Here is a 21,780-nt window from a genome sequence, read left to right on the forward strand (position 1 = left end):
TACGCCGCACTCAGCAATAGTCCAGCTATATGGCAGAGATCCGTTAATAATGGAGTCTGGACCAGACAATACAATGGTCAACAGCATGAGCATCGATCTGCGCATTTGGGAACCTATGGCATGTGCCAACCATACCAGGGAACCTGACCACCCAATTCCGTAAGTCGTCTAGTACGACAAACATGGTTTACTGAAGATCAGTTCTAACCCGGACCTCGCATAATCATGAACAGAAGGCACTAAGCCTAATTAGCTAATGTCTACGTCTTGTTAGCTACTTCACTGGTTGACAACAAAGACAGGATAATGTGAGACCTCAGTTAAAAATGCAACACAGAACATTTAATAAAGAGGCAAAATCTAAATCATCAAATCTATGTTACTGATTACAAATAAACAAAAGAAATTTACAAATAAACAAAAGACATTTAAGGTTCCCGTAACGTGTGTACTAAAGATACCAATGGAATTATATTAATCAGAATCTTGTTATTCAACATATTATTGTGTCAGTGTTGAAAACTACTGATGCTTTAACGAATATGTTAATGTGAAGGCTCTTAAATATGAACACTGCGTTGGGCATGTGCACTTTGTGCCACCGAAGTGTGACGTATGTCAGTTGACATGCAGACACTGGTCAGCCATATTTGTATTCCACGCAGCTTAGGAATCGAACGCAAGCACTGATTTGGTTTTATTAGATTTATATCTCACTTCAAGCTGTCTTTCATAGGGTTGTTAATATTTTTTAATGCTTATCTATTTTTATGAACTGACTTCACTATGGTTTTCCCTGTGTGTACGAGACGGTATAATTGAAGTAAATTCTTTGTTATCCATATTATCATATCTGTATTATTATCATCATATAATTATATTACAAAACAAATTTATGTTTAACATGTTAATTAATAATCTTCATCCATATCTATCTATTCGTTAGTTGGTGGTACTGTTTAAATCAATAGTTTATCACAGCATCATCTGTAATGACAATACGATTTCTGTTTCACTGTCTCCCCATGCTGCCTCTGTTTGTTGATTGTGCCAATTTCTCAAAATAAATGGCCAGAAATTCGGACGCAGGTCAGTCACCGACTTCTGGTGTGCCAACAAGATTGATCTGTCACTCTCAGGACTCCTTGCAGAGATGATGTAGGTGTCGAAGTTCATTACCATTTGAACTTTGACAACAACCCACGCATTACTGAGAGTAATGAGACCTGTCCGGTATTCTGACCACGATGACCGGACTCGTTACGAATGAGTTATCTCCCTTCCATATTAGACCACGTTAGGGGAACGCAAAACTGTGTTTTTCAGGTTTTCTTCTGTCGCTTATCGCAAAACATGTCTTGAGACATTCTGTACTCAGTTCTGCCAAACAAACATGACCCCAACATTTGTATTACTCTTTCACCACTTTGTGATTACATTTGTCCTAATGTGCATTAACAAATGAGAATTAATTGTAACTTCCATTTTAAAAATATAAACAGAATATTAAATGAAAATTAATGAGAACTTAAGGAGAACTACATCCCCTCCACACTTCTCTGAATTATGGCATGTCTTGATTTTTTTTACAGTTATTAATTACGTTATTACACGTATTTAATCACATTAATTTAGGCTATTATGATGAATATTTCTCAGCATGATGTTTTTTTTGGCAATAACATAATTGTTTTCGTGTACACAAATCTTTTCCTTGCATATATTTAAAGACAACCAGCAGATTAACCGATAGTGATTAGAAATAAACTTGAATGCTCTTTTCCACTTCGTTTTAACACATGTTCGAAAAAATAATTAACAGAGCTTGAGGAATATCAAGCATTATATCAGACATTGAGTTATACTATAGTTGAGATTTAATGCTTTTATTTCTTTTGGGATTTCTTTGTTTTGTTTGTTTGTTTTACGGCGCAATATGTGACGGCGTTCAGAAAATAACAGAGTCTGGACCATATAATCCAGTGATCAACATCATGAGTATTGGCCTACTCAGTTGGAATAGGATGGCACGTGTAAACCAAGTAAGCGAGTCTGACCACCCGATTCACCTCGAACAACAAGCGGAACGGTTGGGTAGGCTAGTGGTTAAAGTGTTAGCTCGTCACGCCGAACGCCCGAATTCGATTCCCCACATGGGAAAAATGTGAGACGCCCATTTCTGGTGTCCTCGCTACATTGCTGGAATAGTGCTAAAACCGGCGTAAAACCCTACTCACTCACTTTACCGGGCGGTGATGATAATTTTAATGAACAAAGTAAATGACACCCGCCGACCTAAAATTTATGCACAAAGTGTGTGCTAAGCCCAAAGCATAATGCAATTCTTCATTGTAAGTTTGCGCTTTTGGTATTATGTTGTGACATACCATTTTTATTAAATGACTACTAGCGAGTATTACGTTGTGACATTTCATTATAAAATGACTTAGTGCTAGCGTATATTACGTTGTGACATATCATTATAAAATGACGTAATACTAGCGTGTATTACGTTGTGACATTTCATTATAAAATGACTTAATACTAGCGTATATTACGTTGTGACACGTCATTATAAAATGACGTAATACTAGCGTGTATTACGTTGTGACATTTCGTTATAAAATGACGTAGTGCTAACGTTGCGTCATGACGTTAACTATCCCACAACGTTGCGAAAACATTGTGTGTTAGTTGTTAGCGGAATGGGTTGCGTTTGTGCCAATAGCAGTCTAAGTAAACTTAGTCTCAGTGTATTTCGTTACACTCCACCACTGAGTCTAACAAAACCTAGTAGAAGGTCGCGTCAGGTAACCTTTGAGCGACCAATGACCGTCCAATCAAACGCGAGACGGTTAAATAGATTTGACCAATCAGACAACGGGTACTATTTAGGGATCGGAGGTACTTTCAAAATATTCACGTCACTGACACAGATCTCTCCACAAACAAAAATCCGCATATAACACAGTTATTTGACCTGCAGTATTTACGCTTTAGATTTCGGTTGACATTGTTACTATTAGCTAATATTTCCGCAAGATGACATCCTTGAATATTGCCAAAAACACCATTTTCAGCGACTGTTTACTCACCGCTGTCATGGTTGTACGTACGCCGTGTGTATCACCCGGAAGCGAACGTATACTATATAGCATTCGGAATCGCTCGGGTACGAACCTTTTCGAGATAAAAAGTTCAAAAGGTATGTGCAAATGTCCACTTTCGCGATTTGATAAGCTGTGTTCTGATTGGTCAACCTCAAGGTGACCTGACGCGACCTCCCATAAGTTTTGTTAGACTCAGTAGTTGAGTGGTACGAAAATCACTGAGGATATGTTTACTTAGACTGTGCCAATAGAAGTCTTGTTTTGATAGTTTGATGAAGTGGGCGCGCACACCCCCACCACCCCAACTCCAACCTCTCATCACCCACGCCCCTTTTCCATCTACCCATACATGTTTCATAAAATACTGAATGTCTCCATGGCACAATACCCAATACTTAATCTGCGCGGTAAGCTGCGTGATACATAAGTTAAAATTTAAAAAAAATCTTCTCTCCTGTTTTATTTTTTTGCTGTTGACAAAGTGAAAACATGATTCCTACTCCGTGCACGCATCCCCACCACCCCGCGTTCTTTCATCTGACACATTTATTGCAATGTCCACCCAAAGATATATCGATTACCGATATCGGTATATTTGGCCTTGAGCCATGTCTCGCAGCTCCACACAGGGTTGCTCGTTTATGTACCAGTAGGTCTCGCTTCGTCTATTCGCAGATACGTTCAATACATTTTCTGCTGACGATGCCAAGATTTGCCATCTTTGCGTTATGTAGGCCGCGTCACTTCCTGGTGAAGCAGATCATGTGGGATATATGTGTATGTAGGCTGTAGCTTAGTTACCTAATTACACAGTCTCAGAACCGTCCATTCTACGGACATTCCTGGACAATGTCATGATAACCCGGCAAACCCACGTTTTGTCTACATGGCTAAAGACTCACTGACGCGGTTGCTATGCACTGAAGCGGTGGGGTAGCCGAGTGGTTAATACGTTCGCTCGTCACGCCGAAAGTCCGAGTTCGATTCCCCACATGAGTTAACAGTGTGAAACCCATATATGTCATTTCCTGTACATACACGTGTTTCTCTCGTGATACTGGCATTGTTAGTCGATGACTGTGGACAGTCATTACATCACATGCACCCCACTGCCCCGAGATGACTTAATGTAGACGATGATGTCTCACAATGACTTTTGTCAGATAGTACATGCTTCGAGCAGAGATTTCATCTAATTATTTCATGGGGGATTTAACACCAACGGCCCATGACGTGAAGTATTCCAGCTAAATCAGTAAATGGCGACAGGCTGTTCACCAGAGACAACCCAGTGATCAGCAGCATGAACATCGATCTACAAGATACCATGCCATGTCGAGAGAGAGAGAGAGAAAGAGAGCTTGAACCTCCTCCAGTTGGTCTCGCCCGGTGCTTTAGTTTTTCTTCATGCTGATTGGTTAATTATCGCTTGATGTTACATTGTTTGAATGTTTAACGCGGCCCTTGGCAACGTGACGTCAAAAGGCTTGCACGCACCTGAGGATGGCATTCTTTATTGTCTTACAAACAATAGCTCGACTGACATTGTCCAACAACAATGACTAATATTCGGAATAATAACCTACAACGAAAGAATTTCCTCCTGGAAAATTCTTTAGCTTTTCGTTATGAAGAAGAAAACGGAAAACGTTCGAGACAGATAATCAGTGCAGACGATTTGTATTGTTTTTAATGTGTTCACGTATGGTACAAAACGTATTTTGAGAACAAAGCAGATATTCCAAAACAGAAGCCTGACGAAATATATCATTTTTCAAAGCTGATATTACATATATTGCGTACAACTGTACGTGAGGGTATGCTACAGCAGACGCTTATAAAACAACAAATCTTAAACCAATATCTAAAGCGTTTGTCTGTTCCTACACTATTGGACAGGCAAATATATGTGAACACATGAAAATAGGAATGGACCAAAATAGTACAAACGTTGTTATAACGCCACAAGGGTTACAAGAATACTGAAACGCAGCAATGTTAATGTTAAGGCCCAGGGTGCCTGTAAGTCTACGTTAACGTATAGATGGGAATTATAATCACGTTAACACTAAGATGACGTCGCATAACGGCTCCCAGAAAAAATAAGAAAGTACGATACCTTTTGGATACATGATGTGACGTTTCGGTATGAATCCTTATACCGTTGTCAAGGAAGAGTGAAATAATACAGCACAGAACAGACTTATATACATGAACAGGGATAAAGCAATAAGAACATGTAGGTATGAATCAAAGCGATTAACAACAACAACAACAACAACAACAAAATGGATGGTGGTAATTATGTGACCATAAGAAGAAGCCAATGGTAAATGAGGCCGAAAGTATACATGGATGATAAGGTTATTAGCAGTAATAGCTGGAGTGCTCTAATCTGTTGTTTTTATCAGTTCACTGTATGCAGTTGGGATGAGATATCCCTGATCTCTGTTGATTGAGGGCTTGTGTCTCCGGATTTGAACTCCTGGTTCTCTTTGGGTGAAGTCCTGGTCGCTTTTGGATAATATCTCTACACTGTCCCAGATTATGTTGCGATTGGGAAATTTGATGATGTGGTCTGATATTGCAGATTTCGATCTGATTTTGTTGTAGATGATAAGTGTTCTTTGATTCTGATACTTATTGGCCGGGAGTTTCCACGTTCATAGCCCTCGCCACAGTCGCAGCTGTTTTTGTAGACAACACCTATGGGCAGCTGATGTTGTTATGAGGTGTTCCTCTCGTTAGCTTTCAACGGGGTTTTCAGTGGTGTAGAGCTGGAAAGTAGATTTCGATGTCTGCTTGTCGCAGTAGGAGGTTTTTTTCAATGAAGGACAAAGAGATACGAATAGGAGCTGGTTCAGGTTTGTTGATGGCCGTTTTTTTTGTTGAATGGAGTGTGGAGCTGCTGTGACGGGTGGTGGTTGAACTTGGTGAAAACATGGCAAAGGTGCTGTATTTCTACAGTATGACTGTTGGAGGAGAGGCCTATTCCCCTTCTGGTGAGGGTGGAGATGGTTCCAGTTTTGGTTTTCAAGGGATGGTTGGAGTCAAAATGAATGTATTGGTCAGAGAAAGCTTCCCTAGAGACTGGTTTCGATTTTGTTATCTGGGGCTCTGGTTACAAGGGCATCCAGGAAGGGAAGCTGACCATTTGTTTCTGTTTCTAAGGTGTACAGGACCCGGGGTTTCTGTTGTTTGAGGCGTTGCATGGGCGTAGCTGGGTCTTGGCCCTTGGTCTTGACGAAGAATGACAAAGGTGTCACTGACCTTTCTGTTCCAGCAAGTAGGTTTGATGGTTAAGGTGTTGAGGGCTAGGATCATGTAGATCACTGTGAATAATGGGGACAGAGGGTAATGCAGGGCGTAGATCTGTTCATAGTAGTCTTTTCCCCAGGTGAAGTATGTGGAGGTAATGCAGTTAGAGGTCAAGGCAATGATGGAGTCAATGATGAGATTTGTGTCCGGAGGGGGTTCCAATTCAGAGATGCGTCACCGAAGGATTTGGAGAGTTTTTTCTATTGGGACACTTGTGAAGAGGTCTGCAACATCATAACCTAGGATCTGATCTGCTCCCGTTATTTTCAGGGGTTTGGTACAGAATTCAGTGGAGTCAAGAGATGACTGAATCCGCTGTTTTTCCATGTAGGGCAAGGGTTTCTGATAGGTGGAGTTTTGTGGATTTTTATGGCGGCTCTGGCATACGGTGGGTGTGGGTTGGATGTGGTTAGCTTATGGTATAGCTGCTGGCTGATTTCCTACTTATCTTTCAGTTGATTTAGGCGAAATTTATGTTGGTGGTTGAGATTAGCGGTAGGGTCTTTCTTGATCTTGCGGTAGGTGGTGGGGTCTTGTTGACCATGTTATGGAAGTCTGAAGTGTTCAGGATGACTGTGACTTTGCCCTTGTCATTGTGTAAGTCATGGATGACTTGTTTTTCGGCAGCTGCCAGGTTGTGTGGTTGAGGGCTTTGGTAAGGATATTGTTTATCTGTTTAAGTAGTCATTCTTACCTCCTGGCACCCAAAAGAAGTCCGTCGCCTTAAGATCGGGGTAAGGATTGATCTTCAGTAACCCATGCTTGTGACTAAAGGGATCGGATGGTCAGGCTCGCCGACTTTGCTGACATGTGTCATCGTATCTCAGTAGTGCAGATCGATGTTCATGCTGATGATCACGGGCTTGTCTGCGTGGCGTTATTCAACAAACCAATCAGTCAACCGTCGCTCTGGTTTATTTCATTGTCAGCACTGTCAACCTTTCTTTTCCACCAGTATATTTTTCATAACACATGGTCAATCCAATATTGTTCAAAAACTTTATCTGCTGTGGCCTTTTTCAAATTGTGTTTCTATGACCGTTTAAGACTTGTAATTACTCACGAAATTAATAAGCACTCATTCCTCACGTCATGGAACGTGTGTGTCTTAAAATAATTGTAAACACAGTGTCGGGTTTTTAAATTGGTTTTGCGATTTCTTGAGAGTCGAAACTGATATCCGTATTTTATGTTTACAGTATGAAACCGATGGGGACTTCAGGCAACATGTATTAAGCGGCTATAAAATCCTTCCAAGGTGTTGCACTTACAATAATGGCTCTTATCGCAAAACTGAGCAAAAACATAGTTAGGATTTACTTCTGAAAATTATTGTTTCTTAAAATTTAACTTTCAAATATTTCTGTACAAAATACACCACGCTACTGTGTCAATTGACGCTGAATCAGTAATTCACTGGCCATTCGGGACGTGCATCTGTAACAGGTAAAACGAATGCAACTGTGATGAGTGAGATGGTTTAGTTTTACGCCGCACATAGCAATATTCCAACTGTAAATAATCGAGTCTGGACCAGACAACCCAGTGATCAACAGCATGATCATCGATCATGGGTTAACGATAATTGGTTATTGCGCTGTTCCGACGCTGGGCTAACGGTTGCTGGCTATTGTGTTGGTCAGATGCTGGGTTAACGGTTATTGGGTACAATGGTGGACAGATCCTAGGTTAATGGTTAGTGTTACAAAGGTGGTCAGATCCTACGTTAACGGTTATTGGTTACAACGGTGGTCAAATCCTGGGGTAACACATAGTAGTTATAATGTTGGCCACACCCGCACCCACAGCCATTTTTATTGGTTATTTCGGGGTCACAGTTATTGGTTATTGTTGTGGAAAGATCCTAGGCTTATAGTTATTTTGGTTGAAGACATTTACAAACGATTTCATACACCCGACATACACCTACATGTTGAAACTTTATATAAACTAGAATTTTAGAACAATTAGGTTTGTCTTAATATAGAGGTCATGCTGGTTCAACAAAATTCTCTTCTAAAATTATGCGACCAGTGAAGATCCGGGGCAGAATAGGTCTGCTTGCCACAAAGGGCGACTATGCTTGTCGTAAGAGACGACTAACGGGATCGGGTAGTCAGACTCGCTGACTGGGCTGACATGTGTCATCTGTTCCCAAATGCGCAGATCGATGCTCATGTTGTTGATCCCTGGGCTCTCTTTTGCAAACTCGATTATTTACAGACAGCTGTCACATAGCTGGAATATTGCTGAGTGCTGCGTCAAACTAAACTCGGAATCAAGCCGCCCGCCAGTCTATCGTTTGATATTTAAAACTCTTTCTGGTTTAACAATCTTATCAACTAACGTAAACTCACAGATCATGTGCGAGACATGAAATACACATCTTTTGGTATATATTGTGTTTAACAGAATAATTTGTGTGGCAGTAACATAGCCCCTTAAAAGGATTAATACTAAGGTGCTTCGGCAAAAGATCAAAGCCACCGACAGTATGTCATCGGACTACAAACTACACTTTTTGCATTATGTCACACTGCTTTGACGTCACTAAGCTATTCTATTCTACCCCCATCGCAATCAAGCGCACGTTTTGTTAACCGAGGGTCACGAGGCACGTCGGTAGTGAAGATACATAGCGTTCAATAACACTAACGCTGTGTATCTTAGCTAGCATTCAGTTGTCATTGCAAAGTACACCCTGTCTCCGTAGCACCCCATCTCTTGGTTTGCAGTTGCTTAACTCGGGTAACATCATTGGCAGAAACATTACGTTTAATGTTTTGGCCGGAAGAAATGTATCAGGTCAACTCGTGGTTAAACAGCGAGACACCGCAACGTTCGACTAACGCTGTATGTCCACAGTCCCCCAATGTATTTGTAGAAAATCGCATGACTATGGTCAGCTTCATCTGGAATTGAAAAAAAACCCAGTTCGTTCTACCACTATATATAGTGTTATAAAGCACAACTATATATTAGTGTGACGTAAATACAGTGTGGCGTCATGAAAAAAGTGTACTTTCTCACCTGATCAAGAACTGTCGGCCCCTTTGATCTTATGTTACCAGTTATCACATAGTGTACCAGCATCTAGACTGAATTAATAAGAATCATATTGGATTACAAAACTTTGATAAAACATCCGAGCAAACGCTTTGGAAAAAAACCAAACAAACCTTACTGACTGAAAGTATTTTAATGTTCATTCACATGTATGGCAATGTTTAGGACAAACCAGCTGAACACGCGATTGATAAAAAAACCCCAAAACTTTAACGTTTTACGAACAGAATGGGTTGCTGGGGGTTAATTCTAGCCCGGATCTTCACGGGTGTATATTCAGTCGTTTCTTGTGTGTGATGTTCATCTTACTGTTTTAATTCATGAAATTCCAGTCGATTCTAAGATCCCTGCATCTTCTCTCGTCCGTGTACATATTACGTACATATAATTGTTGCATCTGTCCAAGCACTGGAAAGACTGCATGTACCCATTGTTATTGTTGTTGTGTCCGCTGATGCCACAAATAATATTGATGTGTCAGATGTTTTACACCCGACACCCGGTTTGGTCGATATATACTACAGTCCATTCACTTAAGAATACAGTTTACATTATTTAAGAAAAATAAACATGTGACAAAATAACAAGGTTGGGCGCAGAGGGTCCTTGGGTGGGTGACCGTGTCTGGTAGCTTGACTCCTGAGAGTTTCTAGGACTTCAGCCCTGCCCAACAACGAAGCATATATGATACATATGGCCTCACCTTAGGCAAATGAGTTACTTTAAAATTGCCTCTGTCCACAGCAGTAAAATTAATTTGGTACCTGCTATGATACGATGGTAGTCTGATTGTGATTCCTGAGCTCCTGACAGGCGAACGGTTGTATACTCAGCATAGTGTGTACTGTACTCTTTGACCAGGGGTAATATGTCGGCGCTTTGCACATGCAGTGTGCCTGGATAAATGCGTAATATAAGCTGGTTGTCCATACTGGAAAATACTGGCAGGGTTATGTTTCATTTGTAATATTGCCCATTTCATGCAATGAGCACATATTAATGGACAAGCTCTATTGCACACATATAAGGCTAACGGCCTTCACAATATACGCAATGTGCAGTAGATTGGGTGTAACATATGCAATAAAACCGATGTTGAACCATGAACTTGATAAACTATGAGACATGAACCAACAAGCTCACCATTCTGGAAGCCCCGCTGACTTGTACCAGATGTTCTTTGCAATGACATTACGTGTCCATGAAAAACCATTAAAACGGGTTTAGAAAGTAATATTCGGCTCGAACGTCAGTTTTCACAGTGAGTTTCAAGAATGGGTCTCAGCTGAAATTGGGTGTACGTGTTTGATATTACGACCAAGATGCAAACATTAGTCCAGATATTCCAATATGGCTGCCATGACAAGTTTCAGTAAAGCCAAACTTTCTATTTTTTTCATTTCATTTGTTTGGAGGGACAAATAATTTCCATATTACTGCATCTACATCGGAAATAAAATATTGTTGCCAGTGGTCATCATAGACGAACAGATCAAGAAATCAGCTGGTCATTGTTTGCCTCATGTAAATCATAGTTACCATGTGTATTTTACACGGCTGGTTCCATGACCTGGAAATGCATTATATCAGTTAACTGAGAAATGAACTGCCATGGGCAGGGCAGAGATCTTATCACAGGGTCTCCAGGTCCAGTGGTTAAAGCGTTTGCTCGTCACGCCGAAGACCCGGGTTCGATTAAAGAAGTTGTTCATCCATATATTGTCACACGTCATTACCGTCCATAATATACTACACATCAAAAGTCAAACACTCACTATATGCTATGGATATATGGCTACATCGAAAATGAATGTCCTCACGAACTCTGGGAAACCAACTGCAAACTTTATGCAGGTGAATTACACGAGAATAATGCTAAAGAGCATTGCAAATATGTGCACGTGAACAACTGCGTTTTGGTGTAAAGGTTTGTTAAAAAATTGCCGATTTTCGCTGATTTTCATCATTTACTGAACTCAGGACAATAATCTCTTCGGTGTTACGAATTTGTTTTACAATTCATCAGTTAATGTGTAAGCTGAACCTTTGAACAGAATGGAATATTTTGCAAAACTAGTTCATAACAGTTCACTGAAGTAAGTGGTTACATTTACTTTCGTGAGTTTAAACATTTGATGGATAGTATAGATCGATTCAGGTCAAAACTGGCCCCCAGCAACCCACGTTTGTCCCAAGAGGAGACGAAACTCATCGTATGCCTTGTTCGAGGCATGTCAGCATATCCTAATTGCACAAATCGACGCTCGTGTGTCTGGTCACCGCATTGTCTAGTCCAAGGTTTGATTATTTACATACCACGCGCCATATTGATGGAATATTAATTAGTGCGGCGTTATAAAACAAACAATCCATGCATGGCCTGCTTGTGCAGCTCGCTGTAACGCGCTGCCAAATCCACGTGCTGGTATGCGTATTGGTCATGTTAATATTCAAACGTAAACAGACAGGCGGTCAGTTGTGTATAGTATAGTTAACTGAGTCTCAATATGAGATATTAACCCAACCGAGATATTAAGTTAAAAAAATAGATTTAGATTAGTGTAATAGACACGTGTGTCGACATGATTAGATTAGCAGAGTTACGTCCCATGGAAGTGTATGTGAAATAGATGTAGTCGAATCTGACGACAATTGTTTCAATTTTGAATCACATGAAAACCATTCCGGTATATTCTTTCATTTGCCTCTCAGATTACACAGCGAACACTGTATCTCCTGACCTGAGATCCCCAAAATGGCTTGTTGGTGAAAAGTAATTCTAATCAGCATCAGACACATTTATCAACTGGAAAAAAAGACAGTATTACCCAATTTGTGGCCTGAATTAGGATGAATTTAAGGAAAACAACCACTTGGTTTTTGCCTATTACAAGTCTTCCTTCAGCCATTGAGGGTAAACAGGAACAAACTGGCTCTGTTATTGTATGGTAAGTATACAGATGTTACTTGTTGTTACCTTGCCTGCTGCACGATATTTATTGGACACTAAAGGTTATGATACAGACACACAAACAAGGTGGGACGCACGCACGCTCACTCGGACGTTTGCTGAGTGATTGGGTTTTTTTTTGTTTGGTTTGGGTTTTTTTTGTAACAAAAGCATCTTTAATAATTTCTTGGTTAATGTGTTCGATCACCTATGATAAGAGTGAGTGGGTAAATATTGTTTTACGCCGCTTTTAGCTCTATTCCAGCAATATGGCGGTGGGGACACGAGGAATGAGCTTCACACTTTATGCCCATGTGGGGAATCGAATTCGGGCGTTCGGCGTGACGATCTAACGCTTTAACCTCTGACCTACCCAACCGTTCCGCTTGTTGTTCGAGTTGAATCGGGTGGTCAGACTCGCTTACTTGGCTTACACATGCCATCCTATTCCAACTGAGTAGGCCAATACTCATGGTGTTCATCACTGGATTATATGGTCAAGATTCTATGATTTACTGAAAGCCGTCACATAGCTGAAATAATGTGTCGTAAGAGAAAAAAAGTCTTTAAATCTCAACTATAGTATAACTCAACGTCTGATATAATGCTTGATATTTCTCTAGTTCTGTTAACTATTTATTTTGGAATGTCTATTAAAAAACGAAATTTATTTGTAATCACTGTCGGTTAATCTGCTGGTTATCTTTAAATATATTCAAGTAAAATATTTGTGAACTCGAAAACAATAATGTTAGCGCCAAAAAACATCATGGTGAGAAATATTCATCAGAACAGCCTAAATTATATGGCATCAGTTTGTCCTATTTCGTTAACGTATTTTAATACGTGTAATAACGCAGTTCATAAATGCAAGAAAATTAATGTTGGAAAGAAAAATCAGTGTTGGAAAGGGCATGCCATAATTCAGAAAAGTGTTCAATGTTTGTTCTGACTTTTAATTATACATTCTTTTTGTAAGTATAACGCATGACAATTGGGCAATATACTTTTGGATGAAAAAATATCTAAAATATCACTATTTCTCTAATACACAATATTTCTGAGATGCTTAAATAGTTTGCAAATACATTGCTACAAGCAGTAAATAAATTAGGCGTTTACCTTCAAGTGTTCATTGTTTTTAAAAAATCAAGATTTGAATAGGACGCCGGGCGACAGAGCTAAGTCATTCACACGAGGAGCAGAAGCAGAATTACATGACGTGTGGCCTTGATAGCCGACAACTGGGCTCGTGGAGCCGAATCGGTTGCTAGCTCCGTCTATGAAATATACTACTTTCTTCTATACGTGTTATCCTTTTCTACGAAACGAGTCGGTCAATCAACAGAATGCCATGTTGAAAATCGAAGCATTTTCATTCGAAAATGCATTCTTTATTTTCTTATCACCGTATCATGCATAGTGTTGAATATTTCTTAGCTCTTACTCGCAACAAACGGCAGTCATCATGCGTATTTTCTTATTTTCTTCAACTCTTTTGTACATAGAGAGCAGGTGCCCACTTAGTTGTGGCACGTAAAGAAACAGGTCGATAGCCTAAACATACTCTGTATGTGATATAATTAGTATATCATGGTTTTCTGAGAGACTGATAATACATATTCCTCCACAGTAATTGTTGCTAACGAACCCATTGCCGTAAACCAAAACAAAATCTATGGTTCCAAGTTTCTAAACATTTGGAAAAAACGAATGGTTTATCTCCAAATTCTGTATACTGAATTATTTAAATTCGCTCATATACATCGAGGATATTACTAAAGTGAGGATGGTGTGACTGGATGTGTTCCAGATCAGCATAACGTAGTGCATGTTAACTGAAGAGGAAGCTGGACGAAAAGCCGAGGTTCATTGTACGGTGTTAGGGAAATAGTATTGAATACCAGCCAATCAGCGCGAGAGGTTGTTTACGTCTGTTTTTCCGCTGCACTGAGTCCATCTTTACGAGTGTGACCTTTTTAGAGAATCTGTTTCCTGATCCTCATCTTTAAGTGGCATCTACACTTACCAGAAGATTGTTTTAAGTGTATATTTTCTGATCAGGAAGTAATTGGACCTGTTCGCGTGTTATCCTCAACATACTGGATAACATTTTGGAGTCTGTCGTGTTCAGTTCATAACAGAAGTTCAAGGCTGTGTGATTATTTTTGTTCCCTTGGTGTGTTGTTGACACTACAATTTGCAAGCAGTTTGGATTTTTGATCGGTGACTAGAGCGTTGTTACGTACACAAGACACAGTAATGGACATCGGAGACTGTAATGGCTAGTCGGGTTGACGTGTGAAACATGCATCGGGAATGGTTTCTGCATGTATGCCGAACAACGCATTTGGCCATTCATTGATAAACCCCGCCATGGCGAAGTAAACTCCTCCAGCGCTTGGCTTTGCACTGTGTTCATATTATCGTTTTAACGAATAACTGATCGCACTCAGTCAGTATGACCTTTCAAAAGAAAAACGTGTTTTGCCTTTTCACGCTGAACATTTGTTTGATTTTGTTCATTGTGTCAGAAGTCGTAGGGAGTAAAACGAAAACGCCAACCTCACTCACTAAATCCGTGGGGGAGGCAGCAGAAAGGGACGGAGGTAAGTGTTCTTGTCAGGTCACAGTGACCCGAAAATGATATTTACCTATGAGGAACATGCCTAAGAATTTATTCTGTACTCGAACTGTACTGCTAGTTTCTAGGTTCACAATTTCAAAGGATAATACTGATATGTTTGAATGTATGAATATATATCTTCAACAAATGAAGTCATTGCCTTTATATTTACGGTTAGTATTATTAGGTTTGATACTAAATGTACCACCTCGTGTATGTTACAGTTAGACTAGGTCCAGACTGAAATAATCAGTTGCAAAGTAAATGTTTGTCTTGAATCCAAAATGATACTGAACTCTGAAAGATATTCATATTTTGTGTGCATCTATTTCATGACTGTGCTTTTCAAAACATTGTCTCTTGGCCTGTAGAAAAAAAATGATCATGTTTCTAAGAATTAAGCTTTTCCCAAACACTTATTGTTTGCCCTTCCAAGCTGATCTTACTTTATATATTAAAGTGACATCTTGGACATTTGTCAATAACAGATTATATGATGTGATAATCAGTCACTGAGAAACCACTATCTCGGTCTGCTAATTCTTTTATGTACTGGTGAATCATTACAGCATTCGCTGATTACCTTCATTACGATGATGTCAGTTTCACACATGTAGACTATAGCCAAAATTTAGACCCTGAGAATGTGCAATAGGCTATGTAGTGTAATCTCCATGTAAAAATTATGGAAAAGTGCAGTTATTTACATGTATGATGGTTTATTCATTAACGGCACAATTAGCAGATGTTACTTGAAACATCGTTTGAAAACAAACCTGATAAAAGTGTTTCTGAAAAGTTCTTATTTTTACATTTGCTCTTTGTCGAGAAGGCCCTGCTTGTATTTTTTAGGTTTGGTGATCGTACAGATAGATATGACATCCAGATTTACTAAAATCATGAAAATAGCCTAATAGTGTGCCATGATGTATCGACTTCACAGAACATGTTGTGAGAACCTAAACCTGGGGAATGTGAACAAGTCCACTTAAACTTACCATTTGTCTTTGAGACACTCGCCTTCAGTAATTCATATGTTCAGTGGACTAGAGGCAGTTCAGGCTGATCTGATATCCCATGTCTGCAGCCCATGTGGCCTTGTACATCTGACATATATTTCACTAATAACAGGGTTTAATTGTTAGTTATGCATATATACCATTGCATGCAATGTTTAAAAAAATACCAGGAAAAGTATCCTGATATGCCCTCAGTATTCCTGCAGCTAAAGAATCTTAGTTGAAATTAGTTGGGTACTAATATAAATGATAAGATAAGTGTTTTAAATTCAAGTATTTTTTTAAAATATATTGAAAAAGTTTTTATGTTAACCTATATAAAAATTGATTGCATTGCTGACCTCCTCACTTCCAAGAACAAATAAAATACTGATTTTTCTCTGTTGTAGCATCAAGTAGTATTCCAACATGTTAAGGTTGTTATTTATTCTGTTCTTCTGTTTTCAGTGTGTGCCTCAATTGATGTTCGGAACAAAGTGAAGAATTTGGAATTACTGGAAAACTGCACAGTAATTGAAGGCCAATTGCATATTCTTCTGATTGACCAAGCCACCCACTTAGATTATGAAAAATACAGCTTCCCCAAACTAGTGGAAATAACGGATCATTTGTTGTTGTATAGAGTTTATGGATTGCGCACATTGCAGAATCTTTTTCCCAACCTGGCTGTGATTAGGGGACAGAATCTCTTCAACAATTATGCTTTGATTGCTTATGAAATGCAAGATTTAGAATATCTAGGTTTGATTGGCTTGACGACAATCATGCGTGGTGCAGTGCGATTACAGAAAAATACAAAATTGTGTTACGTTGATACCATTGATTGGTCAAAAATTGCCACCTCAGTGGATGTACAGTATCACTACTTCGAGCAAAACAAAGATGAACAGGAGTGCGTTAATGTTTGTCCTGAAGGGTGTCCTGACAACAGGTGCTGGACTTCTGAATTTTGTCAGAAAAATCTCAGTAAGTGATTTTTATGATTTATTTTATTATTTTTGAAGACTTGTTTATTCCAGATGCCAATCTCATGGAAATCAAATACAATATGTCTCTTATTGTGATGGTAATGTGCTGAAATTTTATCAAGAATTTAGATTGCTTGAACATGTTGTAGCTTTTTGGCTAATCACTAAATCGGATATTTCACCTAAGGTGACCTCCAGAGTTCTTGGATTTTCATGGAGAGATGTATCGTATTGAAGACATGGGTCCTTACTCTCAAAATGTTCATAGTCCTGAGAATTCTTAACTTTGATCTTAACTAATGTGTTAAGCATGGGCTTAAGAATTTTCAAGGTCTGCTAATATTTTGAGAATAGCTAGCCTGATTTTGATGAGATTATCCATTTGCCAAGAATATAGGAATTGTTTAACCACATTCACTTTTCACTCAACAGCTGAGCAAGCCCAACTTTCTGTGAATGCTTACTTGAACAAATGATATATGTCTGCCTGGGCGTTTTCTATCTCGGTTGTAAACTTAGTCCAGAGGACTGTCTTAGTTTGTGACGTTGTGGTAAATAATCAATAATAATCCCCAGCCAGAACAAAGTTTCCTGGGAAATATAGAACACAATGGAAATTGTTGATGTCCATCCTCTCTGCGTCATCTCTTCCATGGATGAAGTATAACTCAAGCAGTTCAATGTTACTTTGTGAAACTTAATATACACTTAAAGGTGTTCAAAATCCAGACGTCTGGGACAAGTCAGTTTTCATTTCGGGCAATCAAATAATAGTGTCTTACTTGTCTGCGGGTTACTAGATAATCTCCTTACATGGTTTAAAACTGCAAATAAACTTGGATTTCATGTCATATCTCATAAGTAGCCATTAAATTTTGGAAAAATGGTCAAGTAGAGCTTTCATTCTTCGAAATTTATCACTCTCTGATACATAGTCCAGTAAATGTTAACATCAAACATTGTGTCATAAAATCAGGGCAAGTTGAAAATTATTCGGACAAGTTACTTTCTTGAAGTCACTTGCCCTGTGGCAAAAAATTCTGAACCCCTGACATAAGACATGGTGTTTTGTGCATTTAAGGGATTTGGTGTGTTTGTTTCTGACTTGACAAGACTAATGAGAGGTATGCTGAAAGTTTGTTTCTTTGGTACAACACGTAACATTTGAACCTGTTGGTCAACATGTCTAGCCCCTGGTCAGCAGAAATATCAGAGAACCTGCAATTACATGCACACAAATGAAGTCTGTGAGCTCTTGGGTCATTATGTATTCAAGCAGAAGGCAATATATGTGATAAGGAATAGTTTTATTGGACAAAAAATGTTCAGTGCACATCTGTTAGTCTATAATTATGTCATATCATTAGTGGAAATGTTGAAAATGTTTGTTTCGGACAATGTTGGAAGATAAGTTCTTTCAAGAACAGGTGTACTCACTGGCTAGTATGTTTCTGAAACTTTCCTCTTGTTCTTTGCATATGTTGTAAGCATCCTGAGGGTACATTTCAGTAGTTTCTTCTGAGGGATGTTTGTATAGGTGAGAATGAGAGGTAATGTTCGGTCAAGAACAGAAATTGTGAGGGAGGTATGCGTGTTCTCATAGTGGTAGGCAAGGAATGTGTGAGTTTTAATTTTATGCCACTCTTAGCGATATTCCAGTAATATCACAGTGACAAGCAAACACTTCAGATAATTTTTAAACATCAGGTGTATATACTCCTTATGTTTTCAATACAGCTTTACTGGAAAAACTGAAGAGACCATGTGGATACTGAAAGTTATTTAGTTCAGTACTAGGAATCATGTGTCTCATTTCACAACAAAGCTGCTACTATGTAAACCTGTCAATAAACAATAAATCAGTACTTTTTCAAACAAATAGATCCATAAATTATTCTAAGACTGTACACCAATGCTGTGGAACGTATCTTCTATATTTTCTAAATTTCTTTTCTATTAAAACAGATTTTTGTAGATAATCTTCCTCACTCTTGTAAATAGTTTGAAACATTTCTATATATATTGTTCAGAAAAAGTAGGGGAACCTGAACTTTGAAGTCTGATAGAAAGAAAACCCATTGAGGAACATTACAATGACATTCATCTTGTGTATGCAGCATCATTTTATGTTATCACCACATGCAAGCAATGCATGGGAAGTATGTGCACAACATTGGAGCCCTTTACACGTGCATAATTTTCTAGCATCTGTATGGTCAGGGTTTTCAGGGTCAAATCATACACTACTGACTGAAAATTGTTAACCTGAAATTTTCATGTCATACTCCAGTCACAGGGAACACAGTCCTAACACAGGGAATCACCCAATTTTGAGAATCATGTATTGAAAGTACAGTTCCACTGCTTTTTTAAGGGGATATACCGCTGATATATTTGTGGGGATTTGTCATTATCTGATCACTCAATTTCTATAGTTCAGTATGAGTATACAGACAGATGACATTTCGCTCTTGTAGGCCATAGTGATTCCCTTTAGCAAATTAATTGGAAAGGGTGGGGAGGTGAGGGAGAGATTTTTGTCATCTCTTGATGATCCTTGATGCATTGGTAGGTTATCATCTTCACCATGTGTCTTAGAGTGTCTAACCTCATGTGAGTCATATTTGCATTCTTGTGACACACAGCTCATTGGTTTGTTGCAGTGAAAACCTATTAGTTACGAACTTTTGTAGTAGTGTGTATTGTTTAAGTTGTTTGAGAGATAAAGCGACTGCCAGTAGTATTATTTCTTTCCCTTTCAAATGAAGTTGAGTGAAGTAATTAGGCCACTTTATGTATGTGTAACTGACAATACTATTCTGGGGCACCTTAAAGAAGAGATTAGTCATAAGTACTTAAGTAGTATGCCAACATCTGGCACATGTTTTCAATGCTAAGGAAATACATTTTGCACGACAGATCACATTGAAAGACTTGTTTGTTCTCAACAGCATGCACACTAGAATGATGTTTCATAAGTTTTCTTCCATCTTCAATCATCAAATCATTCAAATGTAATAAGTGCTATGCATTAAGCCAGAGCATGTACAAGTGAAAAGTGATTTTGTGAAAGACTTCATTTAGTATTTCTTTAAACAATTTATTTTTGAGCGATGCTTGTCAGTGTCAACATCTGTTAGAAAATACAAAGAAGACCCTGTATATTTCACATATGATGCGTAATGAAAGCTAAATCAAAACCAAGACTAAGCAATAAGCTTCTTTATTTCCAAGCCTAACAATCTATCCCCTATTCTGCTGATTCATTCATGTAGAAATGAACATATTGAGAAGAAATTACTGAATCCAGCAATTCACAATCTTTACAGTTTTGTTCAGGAATCTCCGTCTACCTTTCTGATGTTTTTCCTGGTCAAATAATTGTTGAATTATTGCACGTATTATAAATTTTCACTTATGAAGTGACTACATGTTAAAGGAGCCCCCCCCCCCCCCCCCCCCCCACACACACACACACACACATACACACACACACACACACACACAGATTCGTCAAAGTCAAAGTCGTCCTGTTTCTGATTCAGCCCTGACCAAAGTGCATACACAATCCCTATTATTGTGATAGAAGTGTATTTGTGTCCTGACAATTTTATGCAGTTTGTGGTTGTATAGACTGGGACCTCCTTCACATGGCACCAATTTCCATCATGTCCGTATTCACAAGGTGCAAAGTGTAACTGGTGACAGTTTCACATTCTGTTTATGTACGTACTGAAGTGAGGTAGATGAATAGGGGTGAAATGGTATGCCACAGTCTTTGGTTCGGTATGCTGTAATGGAATCCAAAAATTTGTTGATTTTGGTTTTCGTACTGTCATTTTAAAAATCTTTTTATACCGTTTCTAAAATGTCTAGAAATCAAATCATGTTGTCAAAGTCAGTGCATTTGTAGTCAGTCGCCATTTTCCTCTGAAGTAAGCTTGGAATTGCCTTGAATGTCATCTACATTGATCTACAAGGCAGTACCTGGGTTCCTTTTTCAGTTATTTCAAATATTTGTCCAGTTGTGATATACTTCCTGTAACTGTGTACATACCATTTGCATTAAAGACGAGTTGTTACATATCATAGAGGTGTACAATTCCCACTTTATCCAAATACGATTAGTTCAAGATGTTAGACCTTAGATTATGGAAAATATTGTCTGATTCATTAAAAAAAATAGTATCCTAATTTTCCTACAACTATCACGTTAGATGAATAAGCATCAAACAAACATAACACTGGATTTGCTGAGAACATATTATATAGAGAGGTAAATTTTGTTACATGATGTGGCAAAGCTTACCTCTCATATGTTATCAGTAAATCTATCTTAAAATCTTGAATTTCAAGTTGAAAATAGTATTGCAACTATTCCAATGAATGAGTGAGTGAGACTAGTTTTACGCAGCACTCTGTAATATTCCAGCTATATGGTGGTGGCCTGTAAATAATTGAGTCTGGACCAGACAATCCATTGATCAACAGCATGAGCATCGATCTGCGCAATTGGGAACTGATGACACATGCCAGCCAAATCAGCAAGTGTGACCACTCAATCGTGTTAGTTGCCTCTTATGACAAGCTTAGTCGAATTTTATGGCAGGCATGGGTTGCTGAAAGCCTGTTCTATCACAGGTTGCAACTATTCCAAATTTATACATGCCTGAGATTTCATACTTTTTGTTGAATTAATGTTCAACAGATAAGCTCATTGTAA

The 21,780-nt window shown here is 38.7% G+C and overlaps 2 protein-coding genes across 2 annotated transcripts in view; one reads left to right on the forward strand and one right to left on the reverse strand.

Moving 5' to 3' along the window:
* Nucleotides 1-21,780, reverse strand: part of LOC137277762 (F-box/WD repeat-containing protein 5-like) — a 424,418-nt gene that overhangs the window by 199,464 nt on the left and 203,174 nt on the right. The window lies entirely within an intron of this gene.
* The window catches only part of LOC137277755 (putative molluscan insulin-related peptide(s) receptor), a 49,406-nt gene continuing 41,983 nt past the window's right edge, over nt 14,358-21,780 (forward strand). The window contains exons 1-2 of the mRNA XM_067809673.1: nt 14,358-15,053; nt 16,537-17,055. Coding sequence (XP_067665774.1) covers nt 14,906-15,053; nt 16,537-17,055 — 667 coding nt within the window. The 5' untranslated portion in view covers nt 14,358-14,905. The remainder of the gene's footprint in view (nt 15,054-16,536; nt 17,056-21,780) is intronic.

This window comes from Haliotis asinina, chromosome 3 (assembly GCF_037392515.1).
Source record: "Haliotis asinina isolate JCU_RB_2024 chromosome 3, JCU_Hal_asi_v2, whole genome shotgun sequence".
Classification (NCBI taxonomy): domain Eukaryota; kingdom Metazoa; phylum Mollusca; class Gastropoda; order Lepetellida; family Haliotidae; genus Haliotis; species Haliotis asinina.